Source organism: Solenopsis invicta, chromosome 15, assembly GCF_016802725.1.
Source record: "Solenopsis invicta isolate M01_SB chromosome 15, UNIL_Sinv_3.0, whole genome shotgun sequence".
Classification (NCBI taxonomy): Eukaryota; Metazoa; Arthropoda; class Insecta; order Hymenoptera; family Formicidae; genus Solenopsis; species Solenopsis invicta.
In genome coordinates, this window is record NC_052678.1 from 1,522,572 (window position 1) to 1,548,678 (window position 26,107).

General features: G+C 36.2%; 3 protein-coding genes across 4 annotated transcripts in view; 1 reads left to right on the forward strand and 2 right to left on the reverse strand.

Moving 5' to 3' along the window:
* LOC105201713 (meiotic recombination protein W68) overlaps positions 1-19,478 on the reverse strand; it is a 122,645-nt gene extending 103,167 nt beyond the window's left edge. The window contains exons 1-2 of the mRNA XM_011169868.3: positions 18,910-19,478; positions 16,614-16,784 (exon numbers count right to left, since the gene is read on the reverse strand). The gene's annotated coding sequence lies outside the window, so the exon portion shown is untranslated. The remainder of the gene's footprint in view (positions 1-16,613; positions 16,785-18,909) is intronic.
* LOC105201714 lies at positions 1,767-22,769 on the forward strand. The gene is made up of 6 exons (XM_039457867.1): positions 1,767-1,996; positions 12,056-12,158; positions 12,300-12,530; positions 12,865-13,134; positions 14,778-14,871; positions 20,454-22,769. The coding sequence occupies exons 1-6, from the start codon at positions 1,986-1,988 to the stop codon at positions 21,788-21,790; spliced, it is 2,046 nt and encodes a 681-aa protein (XP_039313801.1). The 5' UTR covers positions 1,767-1,985; the 3' UTR covers positions 21,791-22,769.
* The window catches only part of LOC105201712 (RB1-inducible coiled-coil protein 1), a 51,565-nt gene continuing 47,607 nt past the window's right edge, over positions 22,150-26,107 (reverse strand). For both annotated transcript variants that reach the window (XM_011169866.3, XM_011169867.3), the window contains exon 10: positions 22,150-26,063. In XM_011169866.3, the coding sequence (XP_011168168.1) occupies positions 25,944-26,063 (120 nt within the window). In that variant the 3' untranslated portion in view covers positions 22,150-25,943. The remainder of the gene's footprint in view (positions 26,064-26,107) is intronic.

Genomic DNA, 26,107 nt, shown 5'->3' on the forward strand with positions numbered 1-26,107 from the left:
AATGTAAAAAGAGACTCAGAGACCAGAAAGACCGAAAAATTCTGGTCACCAATTAAGAAAATTGATCAAAAACTTTATTTCACGTAACCTTACATTTGCTAAAGAAACAAAATTTACTTTTAGACAACCTAAAAGCCTCTAAGTCTTAATATGCACCTGTATGCACGTGATAGGAAGTAACGCCAGAAGTATTGCTACACGCACGTGTCGGAGCGCGTGAAATCGCACGTGTGAGCGAAGCACGGAAGTTGATTTTCGGACACGATAAACCTCATTTTGTAAGAGCATGAAAAAAAATAAACGTTGCCAGCCATTTCGAAAATTTTATTGAAAATACTAGAAACACTATGCGAATGGCTCAAAGACCATTTTTCACGTTATCTAACGTCAGACAAGGATTTCGAAAGCAATTTGACATGCCTGCATCGCCACGTTCATTTACAGGAAGCTTGGCAAAACGAGCGGCAAAAAGAGCGCGAATCGCGCTCGCGATGAGTATAAAGAGAATGGATAATGTTAAAACGGTTGTTGCTTGCTTTCGAAAAGTTGTAGCGATACATCCGCGGCAAGCGGTGTCTGTTCTATGTCCTCTTTCTGGGTTGAGATCGCAACTTCACAATTCCGAGGACGCGTTTACCTCGGCAGATATGTTTGCGTCGTGGGTTCGAGTTCGATCGAAGCGTAACGGGCCGTTGTCTTGGATGCGGGTACCTGGGGTTGGGGGAGGCAACGGAATAGGGAAGGTAGGAAGTAGGAGGTCCCTGCGAGAGACACCCTTTTGCCAGCTGATTATGAACTCGGGCCATCGCGCCACACGATTAGTCAATTAACACTCGCTTCTTCCACGATCAACGATATCATAATGTAATTCCAAGTATTCAGCACTTTCCTGACAAAGTATTGAAATACAGAACATTAAAATACTTGATATGGAATCAAATAATTTCAATGCAATTAACAACATAAATGTCTAATAATAATTGCAAACGCAAACAAATAAGTTCGATTGCTACTATTCAATTCGTCGTTTAATTCTTATACGAATTTAGTTAAAACGAAAATACATAAGAAGTAAAAAGTCTTCTATTAAAATTTACTTATTTCCTCCAAAATCTATTTATTATCTGGGATTATCGTTATCTCCTTCTTGTTTCACGGGACAGAGGTACGAAAGTAATGCGAAAATGAGCTTCCAAAACAACGATCTGTATCATTTTCGAAGTAAATCTCGATGTATCGAAATGAAGCACCGGCGAAGCCTTGGACCACGAAGTTCGGGAGAAATCCCGTTGCCACGGGGAGAAACCCTCCCGGTGATCGATTCCTCCGTGGGTCGAGAGGGGTTGCTATCGTCGATTAAGCACCCTCAAAAGGGAAGCAGCCGGCGATTGGTTAGCCACTGCCACTCCCATAGGCGGTGCCTGCCGACATATGGTGGCAACTACGGTATAACTCGCGTTCTGCCGGGTACAACGTGCCTGGAGTCCAGCTAGTTGCCACCGTGGTGGAGCTGGCTCAGTTCACGCAGCGACGTCGTGCCGCACGCATCGGCACGCACCTGTTCGCCACTCCGGAGCGAAACGTCGATATCGATCAAGGCCTGCGAGAGTCTCGATTAACTCACTTCTCGCTCGAAAAATCAGAACGGTCTGAGAGACGTCGTCAAACGGCAATATGAATCTGCAAACACTCGTAAATCCACCAGCTGTCAAAATGATAGAATCTAAAGAAACTGATTGCTTCCCATGATACTGATCGAAATGTACTGATCGAAATGTTCGGAGATTTCGATTCTCGGAGGTTTCAAAAAACTGTTCCCGAGTGAAGTGCAGCCTCCTCGTGTTACATCGGTGACCCGAAGTGGCGCGCGCGGTCTCCCGCAGTTGTGATAAATCATCGGGAGGACGCCCGTATAGTGATCGCGAATCATCTACCGTGGTTGATCAACAAAGCACCGAGACATTGATTACGAAACAGCGTCGACTATGGTAGTTCTGTAAGTATCAGTATATGTAATCGTTTTCTTTAAACGTATTTCCCTTAACCGGACCAAGAGAACGGCGCGCTTCAATCGATTTTTACTGATTTATGATAAAACTACAATTATTTGAAATTAATGTATCTCCTTCACATGGATTATGAGAAGCCGGCTTCATCGATGTCAGTCAATTTTCCTTGCTTTCTTGTCTCGTTCCGAATTAAACTTAGATCCTATGAGACGCAAGATTTAGCAATTAACACGATAAGTGCAAAAAAATTAGTAACTTTTGCGCTTTGAATCGATTTCTCTTCCTTCAGATAATGAGAGAAATTGAGCTGCTATCTAATCAATGGGCGTTCTGCGGGTCTCCCATTGGTGTGTGGGCGTTATCACGAGGTCTGATTGGACGCTAGGTGTTCTAGAAATCCCTCGTTTACACATGCGCGCTTCACCGAGCCAAGCGCGACCATTCGCGCGCGCAAGCTATCGCTTCTGTCGATATTTGTAATTTATCAAAAATGCTTTCTGTCATTACATTTAACCTTTCTCATGTTAAATAACTCGTATCTTCGTAAAGGTAACAATCAGAATAAGGGTCCTTATAGCACAATGTACGTTCCAAATAATCAAACAATTTGAAACAAGTAAATTAATTTTTCCGTTTGATTATTCCACCAGATTTAATGCATTAATAATTTCGGATTTTAATTTGATTGTTATAGTAAAGAATTTTTTCAATCTATAAGAACTGCCCGAGGCAAATTCCTCTCACGACCTTTTCATTCTATTAGTGGAGATAAAAGGACAATCCAGGATTCCAAATCGGAGAGGTGGTGGCGGTCTGGTAGGTTTGTGAAAACCCGATTAAGGATGTACTGCCGCCTCACCATTGATCACAGCCCAACACCTCGAAGACAGATTAAACGAATGTCCGCGAGTAAGACGATCCCCTTTTATCTCGAATCTCGAGAATGCTTTCTCTTTCTCTCTCTTACTCTCTCTGTCCGTCGCACCGAGGAACCCTTTGAACCCGCGGTACCCTTCGCGAGCCCCACCCCCGTCGTGAATCCTTTTATGTCGCGGCAGCCGAATGGAAGCTGACAGTTTATCCGGTATTAATTCGATGATATGCAAGATGAGACAAACTGACGTTTGGAATTTTTGATTATTTCCAGATGAATGTTTCTTTACGATTTGTTACATCATCAATATCAAATTGGTCGTGAATTAATTATAAGATATAATTGCTTGATATTGTTTGTAAAATTTGCAATTTCATTGCGACAAATTCACCTAATGATTCTTTTATTAGAATTTCTTTCAGGGGGATTTTTTAATTAGCTGTTTAAACAATAATATAAACGTCCAAACGATGTTCCCATTCTTCATGCGCGGATGTTTATTTGACGTACTGAACATGACCCGAAAATGTCCCGAGGACGTCTTTTCTACAATGTAGTGATAATGACGCCTAATAGACGTCGCTAGGACGTAAAGTGCGAAGCCCAAAGACATCCCGGATAGCAAACTGACTTATTTGTTGTTTGACATCAAAATAACGTCTTTGATGACGTTTTGATGTCTGCTTGATAAGATCCGGGATTTTATCAAGATAACATGTACATATATTCAAAAGACGTTCTAAAGACGTCTTCTAAATTTGCATGTTTTCTAGTTAAATATCCTTATGATATCTTTACAACGTCTTTATGACGTCTTTTGAATAAGCATATCATTCTTTATACACGCTTGACTTATTGTTGCATTGAAAAAGATACTTATATACAATTACATTAATACATTTTTACATATCTATATCCTAGCAATATCAAATTTTAATTTTTAAATAAAACTAAAGAAAATTTTATCAAACTATACATTACTTTCATATTAGAACTCAGGTTTGGGGACTCAACATCAAAAGAAAGTTTCTTGTTTTAAAACATACTCTTGTTTGTGTGTGTGTGTGTGTCAAACTAAGAGTGAGAAGTTTTATAATACTGTCCATTTTATTCTAACGTTATGAATTTTATTTAAAAGAAATGCAACTTTACCGCGGTCATTTATCGGCGATGCCGCATACAAGACATCTTTTGGACGTTCTTTAAACGTCTATTGTATAACGGTAAAAATGATGTCTCCGAACTATTATCTAAATATTTTTATGTTAAATACGTAAAGTAAACTTTTCTAATAATTATTTAATAAGATTAAAATTAAAAAAAATTTACTTTTAACGAATTAAAAAATACGACATATCGATGACGGCCCTTGAACGTCTCTACAATATCTGCTTGAATGTTCTTATTATAGAATATCCAAACATCTTTGGAATGTATTTTAGACGTCTAATTTTCCACTGACATGAAACAGAACTTTTAATGACATACTTCGGACATCGAATTGTTGATTAGATGTTTGTCAACGTTCGCAGTACATTATGCGACATTAATTGCGATCGAATATCCCGTGGTCATAAGACGACCCACGTGCTTCTCTAAATTTGGCGCGTCAAATTGATAGTAAGCGTATCCCTCTCGTTCTCATTAGCATCTCGGGATCAACGCGATCGGCTGGATGTGCTCTTGGAACGGCGTATGGAATCGACAAAAAGTCGGATTTACAAAAATCCAGCTCGACCGGTTTTCTTTCGTTCTATCGCGTTTCATTGAGCCTCGGCGTGTTTTGCTCAGTTTTTTGCACCATCCCAACTGCTTCATTCTTCTGTTATTCGAGATCACACGTGGATACACCTCCGTAAGCAGACGAATATCGCAAAGGTTGATGTCAAACCGGGGTAAAAAAACAAACAAATGAATCTAAGCGACTAAAAATCAGAAATCGATTAGACTGATCAGTTCAAAAATAATCTAAAAACAAATTTTTAATTAAACTCTCGAAAATTAATGAACAAATTCCCATAAAGGCCTTTAATAGTCAAAGCAACAGTTAAACTAACAACTAGTTAAACTAACTTCTTTTATTAGATAAATCCATCCACAAATGATTCAACCCTCTTCGGAGGCTTGTATTAGCTCGGGAGTTGTAATTACGTTTCCTCTTATCTAACGTTCCTGCGATTCAACATATGGAAATTTATTAGCATTTATGTTTATTTATTAACAATCTAAAAAGTTGTAAAATAAGTTTCTTTGAATTACTTATTATTTTATAACATAATCCTTTTTTTTTATCGAGTAATTATGTTTTATATAGATCTTTTATCGAGATCAAAGAAAAGATATTTTTCACACGATCGACCACATGTGCTAAATTTTGAATTAAAATAATCAATGTAAGACTATTAAAAAAAGTCTAACTGATGAGTTGCACGATTTTAAGTTGAAAGAAAGTACAAAAACATAAATTGCTAATCATTTACTTCCTTATTTTTTTAGCGCAATGGACTTCCACGACATAAAAATGAATTAGGACCGCAAACAACGACGACGAGCTGGATAATATCATTATTTTTATCTGTAATTAGGTCCACTAATTCTATCAGCCGTTCCAAAGTAAATGCAATTATTGTCAATGATTCTTACGCCTAATACGTGTAATTACTATTTTTACCTTTTTGCTTAATATTTATCTTGTTTGTATGCGTCGGTTGAGGAAGATCAAGTTAGATCGAAACACGTCCCAAGACTTTTTGTTAACATTGATTTAAAATTAAACTTACGATCCATTAAAATTGTAATATTACTCGTTAATTGGACCTTTATCCTATATCAATTTGTTGTTTAAATAAACGAGCTTGTTTGTTTGTTAATTTATTATTCTTAACGACGTGTTGTACGATGTGCGAATTCAGATGCAATCTATTTTATATATTTCAATAAAGCTTCGCAAGCTAAGCGGTGGACATCATCGGACACATCGATTATCTCGCAGAACTTCGTTGAATGTAAAACGAGTGATCTGACTCGTGTCGATCGTGAGCTGAGATTTCGAAAGAAACGTGGGTGTCGAGTATCGTGTAGACTTATCGTTTAAAAGCGAAGAAAAATAAACGTTGTTAAATCGACGTGATTTTTCAAACTATCAATATTTGAATCATTAAATTAGCTTCTTTCCCAAAAAATATATTTACAACCAGAAGAATTAAGACAAAAAAATTAATGAGGACAGTTTAAAAAGTCTGTTGCTTGCATAGGCGTCCTTTCCTTATCTTCTTCTCAATTAAAAATAAAAGATTTTATTCAAACGTTCAATTGTACATTTCTTTAGGATTTTAAATATATTTTGACGAATGGCTGACCGCGCGCACGCAATTATAAATTGTTCTTATATAAAATCAATTTTACAGTTTCACTTTAACCCTTATATGCCTGATTTTTTTCTAGGAATGATTAGCATCTAATAGATGTCTTAGTAGAAATTTTTAGGGTCGCTAATTATAAATTTGTAATCAAAATTTTAAATTAAAAAATGGCGAATTCAGTTTAACGGACCAAAATACTTAAATCCAACAAAATTTAGTATTTTTTATTCGCCACATTGAATTTTAAAAGTTTGAATCCGCCGTTTTAAAAATAAATAATTATTTTATTTATAAATAGCACTTGCGTTGATCGTCAAAATGAGCCCAGAAAAGGGCTCGATATTTTAACTTTTAAGGAAGATATATGTATTCTTCACTTTTATTTTATGTAATAAATTTGATGCAGTGTGCAAGGGGAGAAATTCCCAAGAGTGTTGATTTTTTGTGAAGAATTTTATCTTTTATCTTTAAAATAAGATTAGAAAAAAATTGCTATCTTTATTTTTGTGGGAGATATGAACCTTTGAAGGTTTAGCACATGTCTGTGCCACCAGGCACGAAAGGATTAAACACGGACTTCAACGCGATAAAAAATTAATTAGGGGTTACAAATTGACTATATGAACTAACGGAACGCGTGAAGTTACGATATATGGATAATATAACTATCGGCACTGTGTTTCCGGATGGAGACGGCACGATCGGTAACTCGCATCAAAAGCGCGGGGAATTAACTTGTTTAGAAGCACGAGATTAATTCGCGAGCGCGCTAATCTCGCGCAAAGATCCAGACGTAGTCCAGCTGCGAGCGAGAACGGGCCACGGATACGCCGCGGTTAGTAACGGACAAGGGAGAGAGGGGAAAAGAGGACGGTGGAGAAAATGAGAGAGAAATCGGGAGAGAGTCGAGAGAGCGGGAACGAAGCGGAGAGAGAAAGAGTGGCAAAGAGGAAAATAGGAAGGGACGAGGACGGAGCGAGAAATTTCTTCCTTTTCACGTGGTGTGTGCCCTTCGTGATATTTTAGTGGCCTCGTCGCGGCGCGTATCTACCTTAATATCTGAAATTCTGAACGCGCACCCACACCACGAGGAAGACGCGAGATGCGAGACGTTTCTTACTCTCTCCCTCTCTCTGGTTTCTTTCTACGTCTTCCTCTCACGAATGACAGTGCGCCAGAATGCACGCGTGTGTTCACGCGCGTGTGCGTACGTCTTCGGCTCTGGACAATCTCGGCGCAGCATCGTCCGCCGATGTATCATCTTACTTGGTGCTAAAGGCGATGACTTTATCACCGATCCGGGCAATCATTCACCTAAGCTGACTCTTTTCTCCGTTAAAGCTGTCCTCGTTGCCCCTCGTAGCCTCTCAGTTCAATTTCTACCCTTGTCGTTACCACGGGAACAGAGAAGGGAAAAAGAGAAGCGTTGACGTAACGTATAGTAAACGCGCCTCGCGTGTCTTCCTGTTGCTATGCATAACGAACCATCGAGAAAGAATGGTAGAATTATCGCTTGTCGGGAAGTAATAAGAAAACAGTTTCTACCAACGCGGTATGTCGATAACGCGCGAGAAATTATTTTCCTATAGTTGTCAACTATAAAATCTACTTCGAATTCATTATATGGACAACCCTGAGTGATGCAAGCAAAATATATTATATATGATGTAAACGGAGAAAGACTTGGCTAACGAAGCTAAAATATGTCCTTAAAATAAGAACAAACATAACGTTGTTGCTACCGAAACTCATTTTATTAATCGTCACATCATAGAACAAAAATTTGCTGTTATTTGGATTTTAACTATGGCCATTTGAGTGTGTAGTATGAACATAGACGTGGAATATCCATATTGAAGCGACCATAGTTAAAATCCCAATAATTGAATAACGTTTAAATGAACTCATTATGTTATTTTCTATTTGCAACAGAAACAAATAATATTTACAGCTCAGCTGAGATTTTATATGATCCGACGCTAGTGCTTTGAATCTCTCCTAAAGAAAATATCAAGTTCCCAAATTAATTTTAAAATAGAAATAAATAAAATTGTGGAGAAAAGCCGCCATTCTAAAACGCTTGTTTCTCGGAAACTAAACATTGCATTGTATTAATACCGATAAAAACGTGATATGCTCAGATAATTAAAAGATAAAAACTTATAGTTTACATAGCTTTCTTTCAATATAAAATTTGCTGAAAACAAATTTTTGACAAGTGAGAGAAATTTGCACGATTTTCTTGCAACTTACATAGTTTAAACAGTTATGTTATTATTGATAATATTAAATCATTTTGTATGTTCGTAGCTTCCTAAAATTTTTATTTTTATTTTATTCTTTCATATTTTTCTCATAATGCCAGAATTATAAAATAGAATTCTTTTATTTCGAGACACACACACAAGAGCGAAAAAACTCATAATAGTGCTCCTCTTCAATGTGATTCTTTACTTACAAAGAATATAAAAATACATCACCGCGTTCATTAATTGTGGGTACTGTGTACAGTAGTGCGAATCGAATGTTTGGTTTTACACGCGTAAAATATTAGAAATTGCCTGCCATTTTCCTTTTCGTACGCTTTTAATTTTAGTTAATAAATTTGTGCTTTGCAGCTAATATATTTTACGAAACGTTCAAAATTTTTTAATGGAAAATATCTAATAAGCACGGATCTTTTTATAACACTAACAACAGCGTTTGACTCGCATTAGCCCTCTCTCTTGATTTGTAAAATCTCGTAAGTTCTTTGAATCTTCTTTAATCTATTTTACTTTTAATAGTCAATTTTTAGCAACGATAGAAGAGTTGGTGTGTTACTGATATTTAGCTGATCTTACTAAGTCATTTCTTTGAGCGAATATAATTTCTCATTTTAAATTAATGAAATACGCTGGCGAAAATTAATGTTAAATGTGACGCGACAAGCGCAAGGCGGCGTACAATCGAAGAAGTCATTCCGCCGTATTCGTTTCTATGACGCCGTAAGCAACGATGCCGAATACTCGCCATCGGAAATCTAGACGAAATATATCCAGCGATAAATGCCCGCGCGTCGAATCGAGGGGCGCAGTAAACGTGTGCTTTACGCGATTGGCGGCCGCTGTAATCGCGGCAATTGGAGCCGCGACTCCTCGACAGTGATCATGTCAGCGTGAGCAGAGCTTCACAAGGTGGTCCGCGTCGTTGAAGACGCGACCCACGGCGCGATGAGGCGTTCTCGAGTAGGTGTTCCAGGATCGTAAACGTCCGGCTACGAGCGCGACTCGATAAAACCGACGGAAACGATGCGCGCACGCACCTAAACGCGTAACCTGTGCGAGCGCCGTAGGAGGCGCGAAAACCCTTTCGTAATGTGTCGTCTACGCGCAACAAGTAAATCCGAACGGGTGAATATACAAGTCCGCCCGCGAGTCCGCGGCGGACACCTAAATCAGCAGGGCCGAGAAAATCGAGTATCCGCCGAGTATCCGTCGGCTATTTGAACTTCGTTATCGAGAGCTGTCAGTCGAGTTATCTTGCGGAAATCTTTGCGCGGTACCATAAGTGCGGTAAATAATCTTCCCTGGAGAGAACGACGAAGATCGTTCGAGCTTGATCCGCGTCCCTTTCGTATTTATTGCGATCCTTCAATTACTCATTAGTCGTGCGCGATTTTCTGCACGGCATCGCACATCGTACCTTTTTCGCAGAGATCGCAACTCTGAAAAATCTATTCGAGGCGTGATATACGATCGGGAGGTCGTTGCACACTCGGCTGCAACTCAAGGAGTCCTCGCATACCGTAATGCCGCCACAGATCATAAGCGCGGACTTTAATGTCAACGGGGGAAAGGCAGGAGCTGGTTTGCGAGCTGACGCGAAGAGATACACTTATAAGACGATTTATGCACAAGTGTTTGTTGCGCCGCTTGGACAAGAGAGGCTCTCTGGCAAGAAAATCATTGGGGAACACAGAGATTAGCTGTGCGTTCGCCCTTATTAATACGCACGATTGAACAAATTAATCAAATGTCGGTACTTTCGCGCACAATCCTTTTCCTGGATTTTCACAAATTTGTGTGAAATTTCTGCAAAAAGTTGACGTCAAAATCGTCGTAAGTGAATAAAGATAAAACAATACAAGAAACGGTTTACTAAAACATCTAAAACTTTAACTGGATGCTGATTTAAAAATAATTTTATTAAAAAGTTAAAACAATTTTATAAAATGTTCAAACTAGAAAATCAACATTTTCTTTGGCATTTTCATGTTAGTCATGCTTAAAGTTTCTTCGTAATAATTTTATTGATCTAATAAAATAATTTTCAGATCTGTATCTAGCTAAACTTTCAAATACACCAACTGTATCGTTCTTTTTAAGAATCCATTTGCATACGTTTTGTAAGAGTTACAAAACAAAACAAAACTATTTTTTCGCAATCATCTTTTGATCATTATTATTGATTAATAATGTTAGAATTAAAAACATGAAAATATATAAAGTTTTACAATAAAATTACCTTTGTCAATATTTTTTAAAAATATTTATTTAAAAAAAACTTTTTGTTGTTGTTTTCTAAAAAAAATGTTTTCTAAATTCATCCATTTGTGTAACCTATATGTAAACATTAAAATCAGATTTTACCAATTTTCGAAGTTCCCTTGTAAATAAAATGTATTTTTATGTATTACACAAGAAAATTTGTAAAATTAAAAGCATAAAATTGAATTTCTCTACTTTATACGCTTTTTTGGCACTCTATTACAGTATACGTGGATCTGTTGTGTATTACTATTTTTCCTACCATAAAATATTTTTAAAACATGTATAAAAATTCATGAAACATTTGTTAACATCGTAGTTGAAGATTTCCTTATTGTTTATTCTCACGGAGAAGTGAAAAGTACCAGTTTACGCTGCACAGCAATTTTATATTTCAAACTGTATTACAAGGAAAAAATATGAAAAAGAAAAATACATATAATCAAAATAATTTTAGGAAGCTGCAAAATGATGTAACATTATTAGTAATACACATATTATATTTACAAGAAAAAATTGTGCAAACTTTATTTTTACTTTTTAAATTTTTATTTTTAAAAGATGTTACATTTTATTTTTAAATAACCATGAATGTATAAATTTTTTTATTTCTTCAATTATCTAAGTAGATCATGTTTTTATCAATGTTAATACGAATTTTTAATTTCCGAGAAATGAGGGGATGCCTCTTTAAGAATAATCTCTCTGCCAATATTAGCGATTTTCTTCTAATATATTATCCATATTATTAATGAATTCTATTATTACTTTTTATCGGATGTCCATTGGATGACTATTGAATATTCGATTAGCAACGAAGATAAATGTACGACCGCGAACACGATACACGACCGACAAATTTCAAGGGTAGCTGTACACAGGCTATCGAGGATCGATCTTTCGCACCTCGATCCGATCGCAATGGATGCAAGGATTCCGGAAAGACGCTGAACGTGCCCCGTGTCGCGCCGTACCACCCACGAACTCCCATAAGTATCGCGCGAAGTACGGTCGGGTACGCACCATAAATCGGGATTTTATCCTGCAGCTGCCGGACTTGTGACACGACCACAATTGCGTAACACTAAATTAGTCTCTGAATTCGATTCCGGATAATAACTACGATCGCAAGGTCTCAAGGTCGATCGTCGACCGCAACAAAATCGAATTTGCATTCGCGCATGATGCCGATTTGGAACGACTATAACAACATAAAATTAAAAAAAAAAGTCTAGACGAAGCTACGAAATTTATACTAAGATATAAATCTATTCTCTGCAGGAGTCGCGTGGGGTCGCCGACGATGTCAGCGACTGTCGCCGGCAACCAGCAGCAACATCATCCTCATCAAGAATGGGACATAAACGATTCAAACGTTCCGAGGGTAAGAGTCCTCTTCTCACGTGATAAATTCGACGAATTTTCCGTCGAAATACTTACTTTTCCGAAACGTATTTATGAACCAGATTCAATGAAATCGCGCCCTTGCGAGCGCCACAATCTCAAAAATGGGATTTTGCTTCAGGTAGTGGAATACGATCCCTGGTGCGAATGGGCGGACGGACACGTGAGGAGAGTCTACGGACCAGATTGCGAGGAAGCGAGGAGGCACGCCTCCGGCTGGGCGATGAGAAACACCAACAATCACAACGTGAGCATTTTGAAGAAGAGTTGCCTGGGCGTTCTGGTCTGCACGCAGGAGTGCATACTGCCCGGCGGTGGAAGGGTTCACCTCCGACCAGCGATCTGCGATAAGGTGAGCGAAGCGCATAACGGAACGATAAACATAAATCTTGGCCCGATAATAAATGTAAATTGCGCTCGCGCGCGATAGTCACACGAGTTCGCCGCGCATTCTTGTCGCGACACAAAATTCCGTCCGCTTGTCGCGCGTCTTCGTCGTCTGCGGTTAATCGGCGGGAGTAATTCGAAGTTTTATTTACGCGCGAGTTATTTATCGTGTGCAATTGAATCATTCGAAACGTCAATAGTTGCCCGAATAAAGGGAAGGCCAAGAGTTGATCGGGCTAACGTTTTGTCGGACTCGATGTCGTCTCGCATTCAACAAGGCGCTTCAACCTTGTCCGCAGGCGAGAAAGAAGCAACAGGGCAAACCGTGTCCCAATAGGCAGTGCACTGGTCGCTTAGAGATACAATCGTGTCGCGGTCACTGCGGTTATCCCGTGACGCACTTTTGGCGGCACACGGAGCACGCTATCTTCTTCCAAGCTAAGGGCCAACACGATCATCCGCGACCGGAAGCGAAATCTACGTCGGAGGCGCGAAGAAGCGTGGGTGCTGGTAGGAGGGTCAGAGGACTGGCGGTGCTTCTGGCGAGAGAGGCTGCCCTAGGCTCCAAGGTAATTCGCAATTTCCTGATCTGATCACGTAATTAATCCGAGAATAGATTCGATAAATCTTTTTATCGAGGTTTCGAAGGATTTAGATATAATTACCGATTTGATTTTAAATTGTATTGGCCGAGTAATATTTTGATTTTAATCGCTTTTAATCTAGAGTGTTTTACTGTGGGTAAATTTTCAGATTGTAGAATTCGGTATTAGTTTAAATTTAATACAATTTTTATTATTAAAATTTTATAATTCAAAATAGTTCAAAGTAGAGAAGAGAGTATTGTGGCTACTGTTGACAATATGGCTACCCCTATTATTTCCGTTATTAGGTGATGTATTCTAACAATTGTTTATGGAGTTATTTGTTTAGTAGCTCGCCGTTTTTTAGTTATGCTAATATGCCAATGCATAATGACTGACAATTGTTATATAACATTTTTACTTTTGAGCACTTCTAAACTTTTTCAAGGTACACTTTTAACCTTTAATTACATACACTTCCTCATTATTCTTAAACTTGAGTGTATTATCACACAAAGGTACATATACTCGAGTGTTTTTTTGTTATTTAACTTTTTATTCGACCGTATACATTTTGAGTTATACAAAGTTAAAGCAATAACATGGTAATTTGTTAATATGATTTGTTAAGCAAAATTTTTATATCGAAATATTTCTTCAATAAATCGATTGTCATTCTAAAAAGTGGTGTTTAGAAACATTAGAGACATTATTTTATGCTTGTTGTTTAATGTTAAACAGGAATAAAATTATATTTTTAATAAAATTTCTAATGGTATTTCTAAAGCTTCTGAACGCAGGAAAATTCTAAATTACGAAAATTCTAAACAATGGAAAATTAATGTAATTTTGTAACAAGGTACTGTGTTTCTTTTAAACTAAACTAATTTTTTACAATTATTTTTATGGATATATAACCATATTACAACCACTATTTTTCTTCCACCAATTATGCAGTGCATTAGATTTTTATAAATCACGTCCTAAATAATAAATATGTCATTACTTTGAGTTTAGAATCTGTCAAACAACACTCTGACGAATGTAACCGTTCAAATTTCAATAGAAAATATTAATTATAAACAAAGTAATTCAATAAAATGACAATGGGTGCCATATTACCCTCTTCTCCTCTAATATTTAATAAGATCTTCTTACATTAAAATAGTGTTTTACTTATTAACACCTTGCAACTTATAAAATAGAAAAAGTTGTTAAAAAAAGTTCTTAATTATATAAATACATTTTCACCTAGAGTAATGTCAATGTAACAAAAATATGAGGAGTATTCTAAAAATTAATTTATAATAATTGAGCAAGTTTACATAGACAAAACAGTTAGGCATGTTTGCTAATTGAACGTGATTGATTGAATCTACAGGTAAAAACCAATCATTTGTTTAATTGCTTAGCAAATAGGCATTGAACTCGCTTATTGCATATTGCAAAATATTTTACGATTAACTCTATAATTATCTACAAGAAAAAAGAAAATTAACTTACGGCAACGCAACGAAAAGATCGCACCAAATCCCGCAATCTGCAGTCACAATCTTTCTGCTTCTTCTCAATCAATGAAAAGAGATACGTTTGATCAATAAATTACAATGAAATACATTTCGTTACAGTTAATGTCACTGAGAGGAACTAAAAGGTCAAGTACGGACACGCTCGAACAACCATCAAGAACGACGCAGCCACCTCCATTGATCTCTGATAAAGGTTACTATTTCATGCTTTTTATCAAAATATCAGAAATATATATCCGATGCTAATGTCTAATTTCTTCAGCTCTAGATAACTTTATCTATAAAATATCTCCTAAAGAATATGCCCTGTCTGCACCAAATAAAACAAACACGTCATTGTGATTGTTAACACATCGTACGTGTCACAACGACGTATTAACAGTCACAACTGGTTCAAAACGTGATTGACACATCGCTACACGTAACTAATAGCCAACTTTCTAGTGACAAGAATAGTCGACCAATTTTGAGAAGTTAAGATTGGTTTTTAATGTATTATGTATTTACATAAAATACTTGCTAGACAAAATGTATAGTTCTATTTGGTTAAAATATTCAAATTGATTAATTAAAACATTTAAATTATTTGGCTACGTCTTAGCGACGTGCAAAAGACATATTTTCTGTAACTTTGCGATCCATTTTACAACACTGCCGATAAAAATGGTTCAAGTCTGTGATAAATCATATGAGAAATATGATTTTTGTACCTCCACCATAAGATAAAGCGAGTTTTTTAATTCATTGATTGATCAATGATTACGCACATTGCGTAAATGAAACTTTTACAGAGCAAAATTACATTTGCGTATAATGCAACTGATCAATCGAATTAAAAAACTTGCCAATAGCTATCGAGAGAAGTGAAGAAATCGAGCACAATTCATTTATTCAAATATATGAGAGCGCGCGCATCAATATTGCTTTCCCTTTGGCCACAAGATGATAATCGTCAAAACGAGATGGCGTTAGCGAACAGATAGTTAGCGAACAGATATCGTCGATATCGTCGGTAACGAGAGAACTAATACTACAAACGCACGGAGCGAAGTTGAAAATCTGACGATGAAATTAATATTTTTGTAACTTGACCTCGAATTAACATTCTATTGGAACAAAAACTATCTGAAAGCAATCCTAGCGTATTATTTTGTAATTTATTTGAAACCAATAATTTGCAAAATATCGTGTTTTTTCGATTTTTATACAAAATGTATAATCAAAATACGCTAATTAAAATACTGTAGTAACAATGTTCTCAAAAAAAATTAAATAAAATTGTCATTTGTAGATTTTTATTTCAAATAGAAATTTTTAATCACCTGTTATGCGGTCATTAATGGTGAATTTTTTTATTCGCACTACACTGAATTTGTGCATATTAAAATATCTACAGCTACATATAGCTGCTACATATACAATCTCTAAATACAGAGTGTCATAATATAATCAACTTTGATAATTTAAATTTAATAATATTTAAATTTATTATATTCAGAGGATTACAATCAACAATATTTCAAAAAGATTTTAGCCATTTCAGTACATTTTTAGAAATATTTCAGAAAGATATTTTTTACAGTAACCTTCCTATATTTTCCTACATTTTTTTTATAAAATTTTAAGTGCAAGAATTGCGGACATTTACTATTTCAAAGCTATCTCAAAAATGTTGCAGATATATTTTACAACTTTTATAAAATGTTTCGCCTTGTAGTTGAAATACTTCTAAATAATTTCTATGTTGTATATGAGCATAGCTATATAATTATCAAAAAATTTCAGTTTTATTATAAAAAAATTTACAAATTCGTTGAAAAATCTGCTATTAGAATTAAAATCGCATATAAAGCATCCTGTATATCGATTTCTAAGCCCAAAATGTTTAACCGGTATTGAATTTTTGTGAACGCAAATAAAGAATTAAACACTCACCGAACGTCGTCGCCTCGTAAATCGTTCCCACAGCAACATCGATGTTTCACGTTTCACATTAAATAGACACTGCTTCACAAAGCACAATTTCACATTAATTAAAACCAAAAGGGAAATTGACGGTATTTATAACGTCGTTACTGTTTTCCTTCAATCGTTACTTTTTCCTACCTATAACAATAATAATAACATTGCATTTTTACAGTAATGACTTCTATCGTTACTTTCATCGTTACTTTATAGACATACAATACGTGCTACGATTAACTAAAATCACTGCAGATTTTGTATTGAATTGATCAAATAGCGAACTAAAAAATGGTCATAAAAATTATGTGAAAAAATAACAAAAAAATAACGAAACATTACTTTCTGAGCAATGGTAACAGTAATGCATGCCTTTGTAAAATGAGCAATAAATAACGGTAACGATAACGATAACGCGTTACTTTTATAAAAAATATTGTTTCCAACCCTAACTAAAATCAATCGATGTTTAATTAGCGGAAAATTCACTTTAAAGTCAGTACATTCGGTGCCTTCCAATTGCAATAGCCCTAGACATTCGTATACGCAACGACGAAAATTGTATTCTAATTGTCGTAATTATAGACACAATACTACAGCCCAAAAACTACTAATATAGGATGTGTTAAATTTTCTACTGACATTTAATTAGTTTTGCTCAACGGCGACAGCTATAATCTTACAAGCACACAATATTCCTACAATATTACACGAATATTATTAAAAATTAATATAATATTATTATCAATGTTACTTAATATTTTTTAATATCAAGGAAATATTCTGTTAATCTTATATGTTCACTTTACATATTATTCTTGATATATTCTTGATTACTTTAATATCCGCGGAACACTATTATAAAAATATTCACCTAATTTTGAGATTTAAAGGAATAAACATTTCTGGAAATATATTACAAAATTATTAATAATAAATGGGACGTTTAAACTTAACTTCTTGCGTGGTACATTTTATATACTCCGTTTTTTGCAACTTTATTTCACTTTAATAAAAAAAACCATATTTACATTCATATTTCAAAAATATTATTTAATATTATTTAACATGACATTAACTAGAACTTTACATTTAATATGTAGAGAATGTACCTAAAATATTACTTAATATTAAATAATATTACGCACTTATAGGAAAACAAATGTTGTTGAACAGATCTAATTCTAAATTTACAATAATGAAATATTTCTTACTTAGGACATAATTTATAAAAATATGACTACGTAATCAATGAAAGAGGAAAGTGATAATAATATGACTAACCCAAAAATAAATTTTAAAAATTGTTTAAGAAACACAGAGTATTTTGTTATAAAATTATTTTTTTTTAATTTTCTATTGTTTAGAATTTGTCTGATATAAAATTTTTATGATTTAGAATTTTTCTGTGTTTAAAAACTTTAGAGATATAATTAGAAATATCATTTTATTCCTGTTTAACATTAAACAACAGACATAAAATATCTTTAATGTTTCTGAACACCGCCCTTTAAAGTAATAATCGATTTATCAAAAAAATATTTTTATATGACAATTTTGCTTAAAAAACCATATTAATAAAATCTCATGTTGTTGTTTAACTTTGCATAACTTGAAGTGTGCATAACTGAATAGAAAGTTAGATAACAAAAAATTATTTGAGTATATATACATTTGTGTAATAATACGTTTAAGTTTTCAAAAAAAAATGAAGAAGTATGTGTAATTAAGAGTGCTAAAAATAGCCAAAATGTATCTTGAAAAAGTTTTAAAGTGTTCAAAAGTAAAAATGCTTTATAACAATTGTTAGCTATTGTGTATTGGCATATGCGCCACTACAAAAACGGCTAGTTACTAAACAAATTATTCCATAAGCGATTGCTAGAATTCGTCACATAATAACGAAAATAATAAAGGTAGCCGTAATTATATTCATAGTAGCCATAATACTCCTTTCTTCTCTACTTTGCTCTAACTGTATCCAAAACTGGGCACATCTTACATACTTTGTTTCAATTGAGTCGTACACAACGTTATACTTCGTGCATCCTTGTGTATGTACGAATGTGTCAAGATGTGTTAAACAATTGGAAAGCACCCAATATAACAAGCACCCAATATAACAAGTATAACGCTCACGCGGAAACTGTAACCTCGATCTTCACGTCGTGAAACGAAAATCGTATCGAGATCAAATGTCGACAGAATATCGCATTTGACACGCTCGCTACGAAAATGAAAGTGGACCTTGCTTCTCTCGGAAACGTACTTGTTCGCTTTTAAGCCGAGTGGTTATAAATTTGATGTTGTCTTCTCATCATGTCACAAATAAACACAAACGTTATGAAGCGCGCGAACAGTGCGAACATTGCAACGTTACCATACACTCGTACCAACTTACAATTAGATCACTAAGAGGGTTGTGATTGGTCAGCTTTAAATCTTGTCATTTCAGAAACTGCCGCGTATTTTGAATAAAGATAATGTAATGAAGTAAACGCAATCACTTTTATCATTCAGTTCCTTTGTTATAATGTCTCAAATTGCGAAAGAGCAATTTTTGAGTAATTTTTCATCCTACGAGGTATAGAGAGTACAAAATAACCTGATATCTGTAACAAAAATAAAAATCGGAGCATAAATCGAATATAAAGAGGAAAGTGACAGAAGCATAAATGAAACCTCTAAGAAGTAAAAATTCAGACAATGATGGAACATAAAAAAAAGCATTAACGCCGTTCCATTATCTGTATTTTCACTTCCTAGAAGTTTGCGCTTTACTACTCCTTTACGTTCGATTTTTATTTTTATCAGAGATATAATAAATTATTCTTTCTTTTTGCTACCAAATGTACTCAAAATTTTATTTATTGTCTTTTTGCTGGTGAATAATAAAACAAAAACAATAGACCAATTTTTGAAAAGTTGATTGATGTACGAAAACAAGATTTTTATTTTTAAAAAAATTCAAAAAAAAGAAAAATTCAAGAAATTGCTAGAAAGGTATTTTGAAAACACGATATTTAAAATAAATTAAAAATATGCAAGAAAAGTTCTAACTCAATATGATACATTTAATGTAAATGATACGTATTTCTTTACTCACTTAGATAAATATACTAATTTTTTGTAATTTAATAATTTATTTTACTGAAAAATTAATGCCAACAAATGTCTTTAAAAATTATATTTTTATATTATAAATAAAAAATATTGATTTTTATATAATCATAATTTTTTCATTTAAAAAATATATGCAACTGTATATAAAATATGTGAATAAAACAATCACTACAACCCTGAATTTCACGGTTTAAAAGTGAAGTGGAAGTAAACTCGTTATTAGGCACATATTTATATCGCTCACAATTAGAGCATTAAACCGCACTTTATTACAAGATTCCAGTGTAATTCTTTAAACTTCAGAATTAAGCGTCTTCTCTTGTCTCTTCATAAAATGTAAATTTCAATTTTCAGCTTACAAAATCAATTACAATTAAAACGCAATCTACAGTATATCATAAAAATTGCATCATCTTCTTGCAAATTATAACCAGGGAAACGATTTATACTATATATATAGTAATTATTTATATATGTTTTGTATTAAAAAATTATATATTTTATTATAGTATTAATGATATAAATTTCTAATAATAATAAAATTACAAATATGTTATTAAACCGATAGTGTAATAACACAATGATAGTAAAAAAGCCTTCTTCGGTCGCAGCTAGATCTTAATGCTTATATTTATTTGTGTGATTTTATATACTTATCCGAATTCAACAAGAATAATAAAATTGTTGCAGGATACTCATGCTCGTGTCCGCCCTTCGAGTGCATGTGCTCGCTGCAAACGAACGTATCATCGTATCCACAGTCCCATCATCACCAAACAACGATATACCCCCAACAACTGCCACCCACAGACGGACCCTATTGGCTGCAGGACGTTCCGCCGCAGGAGAATCCCGTTGGTTACTGTTTACCAAACCAAGTTTCCCAGGAAGCATCCTACGGCGACTTTCCACCCTTCACGGGTGACCTCTTTCAACCGGAAGAGATCTTTCAATTAGACCAACCCTTGAGGCCGGATTTCTCGGCAAATCCCCAAGACGTGGCTCGTTCGCCACCAACTTTGCTTGATCTCGGCAGCGGCACCATTAAATACGAGATGAAACAGCAGAATCAAGATCAGGGTTACTGGAACCAATTTCTCAGCGAAGACTCCAGTAGCAGCCACCTGAGCTTGCCTCAGGATGAGAGGCTCCATTTCCCCAACTTTGAGCCCGAGAAGATCTCTAACGGCTTCCCTTCCAGAAGGGCGATGCATCATTACATCCAAGAGAAGAATCCGAATCAGCCCGCAAATGACGTCCTGAGCTATCAGAATTATCCTCGATCGCAGAGTCAAAAAGGCTTCACTGAGGGGAACGCGAAAGACGAACATGAGCAATCTTATTGGTCCCAGAATCAACAAGACAACAGATTACACTTGGAAAGTTTCGAAGTCAAGGAGGAGGATCTCTTGTCTTCGCGTAGAGAAGTCGATTACAAAAATAGTTGTCAGCCTCCGATGGTGAACAGAGCGGAGTACGGTCTCTACCAGAGGCCGAAGAGCGAGGATCTGCAGGAGCAAACGGCGCGACGCAACTGCAGCCCCGAGGGAAGCAAGCCTTATCCTTTCGACGGCTACCAAATGTTCGAGCACGGTGACGCTAAGAACCAGCCACACAACCGCGTTGTTCACCAAAATTCAACTCGAATGAATCTAGACGAAAGACTTCAGAGTTGTTACGGCAATCAGGAGACACCAGAAACTACGGAGAGGTTGTTCCACAACACCTCCAGCGTGGCGGAGACGTCGGTCCAGTCCCGGAACAACTCCGAATCCTTCTTCTATCCCAGCAACGAACGTTGCCATTACACTTGTGAAATCCTCGAACGGGTGCCGCAGATGATGAGCACCGGACCGGCACACGGGACCGTCAATAACTATGGCGACCCGGCCGCCGCCGAACTGGATCTGCCGCCCTTTGTAGATTATACGCTAGTCGGGATGCTATGCAGCTCCGCGGATGAGGAGACGTCGAGCCTGCTGCCGGGATGTCCTCAGGACTCGCACAACTACATTCCTCATCATTAAAGAACGTTCTCGTCGCCGCTCTACTCATTTGTATTATACAAATAAATATAAAATAGTGTTGCACTTTCTCTTCGAACCGACAGACTCGTTTATTTACTCGTAATTAAGTTATCGAATTGGTGTAAAAGGCTTGTCATTTTCTCATCGAGCTTTGGATGTTGAAGTTTTGTATTAAATTAGAAAATTGAAGATTTTTTGAAAAAAAAAAGATTGCAAAAAATTGTGGAAAAAAGGAACATATTAAAACTAGATTTTGAATCATTTATTTTGAAAGTATCTCGCGAGTTTTCTTCAGCCAGACATGACACATGTTTTCAGAATCGAGGTGGAAGGGATCAAGAAGCAGAGCCGAACATAGCTTGGAAAAAGGTCACAAGATTTATTTGCAACTGATTTATTCGTAACAGATACTCTCACGATCACAATTGTTATGTATGTTATGCAATATTACTATTATTATTATAATATTATGCCTATGCATTACACTTTCTCGATTATACATGCGCGATATCTTCCTTACTTATATCTCTTACAAGAGCGAGTTCTCACGAAAACGTTCGCTAGTGGCGAACGTAACAGGACACACGAACGGAACGGATGCGAGACACGTCCGCGCGATCGCAGGCTGGCCAGGACGAGAGTTCTAAAATGATACAGCGTCAGAAGAAAAGGAGAAGGAGAAAGGAAAGGAAAGTCACACTGGGACTTCAATGGATTCCCTTCGGCATTGAGAGCGGTTGTGTTCGACAGAAACAGGAGATTTTGTTCTCGCAAAACCGCAACAACCGATCTTATAAATTGCACCATGCGCACGATCTCTTATTAATCATATAATCCTTAAACTCGATTAAAACGATCGTATCGTTGCCTCAATCGGCGGTCGATCTTGCGCCGCTATTTTTTGTTTTTTTCAAATATTGTTTTTTTTTTTTTTCATACAAATCGAAATTTTTCTATATCTTAGGCATGTGAAAAAAAACCAAATATCGCTAAGTTAGAATTATTATAATGTTAAACGCCTCTTTTTTTATCTTTTACTTATTCTTTCTAAACATTTAATTTGATAATAGCAAAACGAATGCGTAATTGTGCACAGATTATCTCCATTTTCTTTGAGAAAAATATTTCGAGCAACAACGTAGTTCGTTAGAGTATCTTTTAAGGACGAAAAATTGAAATTATAGATTAGAAGCTGTGAAGCATTGCTGCGCTTAGTCCTGTGCCACATGGTGCGAAAAATTATTTCGAAGATGCGCGAAGGTAGAGGCTTCGAGTTTTTCAGCGGAAACATAAGCAGCAACGTCGAAGGACCGCTTTTCGACTTCACAGTTTATTGTTTCCTCGTCAATTCTCGAGCTCCATGTTAGGTGTAAATCAGTACCATACGCGGACACATTTATCTACACATGTTTACAGCAACAGGCTACTTTTCCTTTAGAGAGTAGTGAGTATCCTTTTGAAGAATCTCACCTTTTCAGATTATTCGAATTAATCTGAAGACCACACACAATCTTAAACGATGATAATGACTTAGAATCTTTTGAAAATTGTAGATTACGTATGTGCAAACGCATCTCGTTCTCTTTTTCTCTTCCTGCAAGGTTCGACAACGCTACTTACGTCCAAATGTATAACGATAAAATCAGAATCATTCGCGTATTTTCAATAGCCGCGTTGGTGTTGCAAATTTATAAATATATCTAAAAAAGAGAGCGATCATATAAGTGTGAGAGTAAGTGATTTATCGAAAAATAGTCAGTTCGAAGCAATGTGATATTTAGTTTCGCGTGCTTGGAGGGTTTCGGTGCATCGAGCTTCCCTGGCGCTATCGAACCTACAAAAAAGTTTGAACTAGTAGGAATCGTAAGTGCACATGAACATGGAAATCGCATACGGAGGTCGAATTGAATTGAGTGACTTTTCATCGGCGTGACAGTAATAAAACGCGTTGCATCTTCGTTTCTTTAGACAGCGGTCGCGTTAGTTCGATGTATCTGAGTCCCTTCTCTCCGTATGCGATTCCGTGCAACAAACGATGACGATGACGATGATGATGATGACGGTGAGGAACAATGTTTCTGAGAGAGAAGGGAAGCTTAATGTCTCTCCGTCCGTCCTCAGGGGATCCGTGTTAAGGGACCTTCATCGTGTTGCGCGCGTGCATGTTTCCGGAGTACACGTGCGTTTCGAATCGAGAAGACAAAAAGAGTAATTACAAGCTACTACTTCTTCGCGGTACGCCAAAGGCGAACGTGTTATTTCCTCAAGCTTCAAGAATCTTGAGACAGCTTAATATTCTACCAAACGATTTATCTTACGTATCAGCATATTTTGCAAACCGCCTTTTATCGGGCGTTCCGTGTTTGCATCAATTCGAAACAGTTCGCGCACGAACGCTGATCATCGAAGATCGAGGAGTTGTTTGTTTTTTTTTCTTTTTATATAAAAGGAATAGAGATTCCAGTTCCACCTTTGTCTGCATCCTCAATCAAGCAAGGATCATCGCTCGATATTGCGGGGAATTAAGTTTAATTAAGTAGAAGTGACTAAGTTTAAGTGAGAACGTGAAGCTAACAATCACAGCTATTGTACTGTACTACGTGTGTTTACGTGTCGCGAGAAACGATAGTAGCAATGTTTAATGATACACGTTAATGCAACTAAAGGAGTTTACGAGTAATCCTCCGCAAACGACTCTTTTGTGTGGCGGTGAGCATACTCGCGTGGATACTAGTTAAATAATAGAAAAGAATATATATATATATATATATATATATATATATACATATATATGTATATATATGTATATATATGTATATATAATATATATATACATATTTAAGTATACGTGTACACACAATTATAAAATTCTTTCTACGCGGAGTATACGCCTCTCTTTCTCTCTCTCGGAGTCAATTCTCCAGTGGACATTGCTTAAACTAACGCTTGAAAATTATATTTAAACGAAGTAAGTAGACTGAACGGTACTATAGCCTTTGTGCCATTCATTCCATTCGAACGAAACATTGAACTTTTATGTTTACTATCTCTTGAACTCGCCGATTCTACAAAGAGATTGCGAAGAGAGTATCAAGAAAAGAGGAAAATGAAAGTATGCAAAGAGTGAAAGAACGATTTGCGACAAAAAGTACGCAAGGCATTGTCAAAAGAGAATCATTGGAAATATATCGATGTCGCGTAACACGATCTCTTCGTATAAATAACCCGACGTACTAGATGTACTTACGAAATTGCACAACACATTCACGAGACAGTTTTCACTTTTTACAAAATCTTAGCCCCTAAAATCTTTAGGACCTACGAGATTTTTGTACGCAGATATTGCACGCCTCGTACAATAATATGTGTGTACGTGTGTGTATGTGTGTAGTATAATATAATTATATACATATATATCTTTATTTATATATATATATAATATATAATTATATATATAATCAAATGCGATTATACATGTAACTATATACATTCACGATATATAAATCGCACGTTCCCATAATATGTCAATTTTGTAAAACTTACAACTACGTCTCTTGTCTCACACAACGCAAACATAACTATCGGAATGCGGAGAGAGGAAGCTGAACGTTGTCTGGTGGGACACGCTGTCGTCTTCCCGCATTGTACATCTACATATTGAACAATCCCTCTCTCTTACACACTGGTCAGCCTATCGCATTATTGAAAGAGAGAATCGTCGACGACACTCACATCCCTTTGTTTTTTTTTTTTCGTTTATGAAAAAAGGAAAATCGAAGAATACAAATATCGTTACGCTTCACAGCTAACCACAGCATTCGGCAAATATGTTTCACTCGTTTAAAAATTACTTATATCACAATAAAACGCCGGCGCATCCTTCCGTCTCATTTCATGTTAACCCAACTTGCGCATACCTCTTTCCATGGTTTCACCCCCTCCTAGCATTCATCGATATCAAGGATGCGTCTAGAGGCTCTGGCAGGTTTTGGCCTAGATCCGAGGTTTCCGGATGGTTGCGGAGACGTAGGTTCAGGATTTGCGTTCCGGGTCGCTGGTCCCCTAACGAACGCGGCCTGCCGACGCAAACCCTCGATCACAGCGCTTGTACTAGGCAAGAATCAAGGGATTCTCGACACAGTCTGAACGAAAATTACGGTAGTTGACTCTTCGACATTGAACAGGTCTCGTCTGTCAACGCGCGTGCATCTCGCGGCTTGGCGCGCACTCTGTAGAATTTCGTGCCACGTGGGACATGATACCGATTTTCGTGCTACAAAGAGAACAACAAAATTATATTTTATTTTTCGTTGTAAT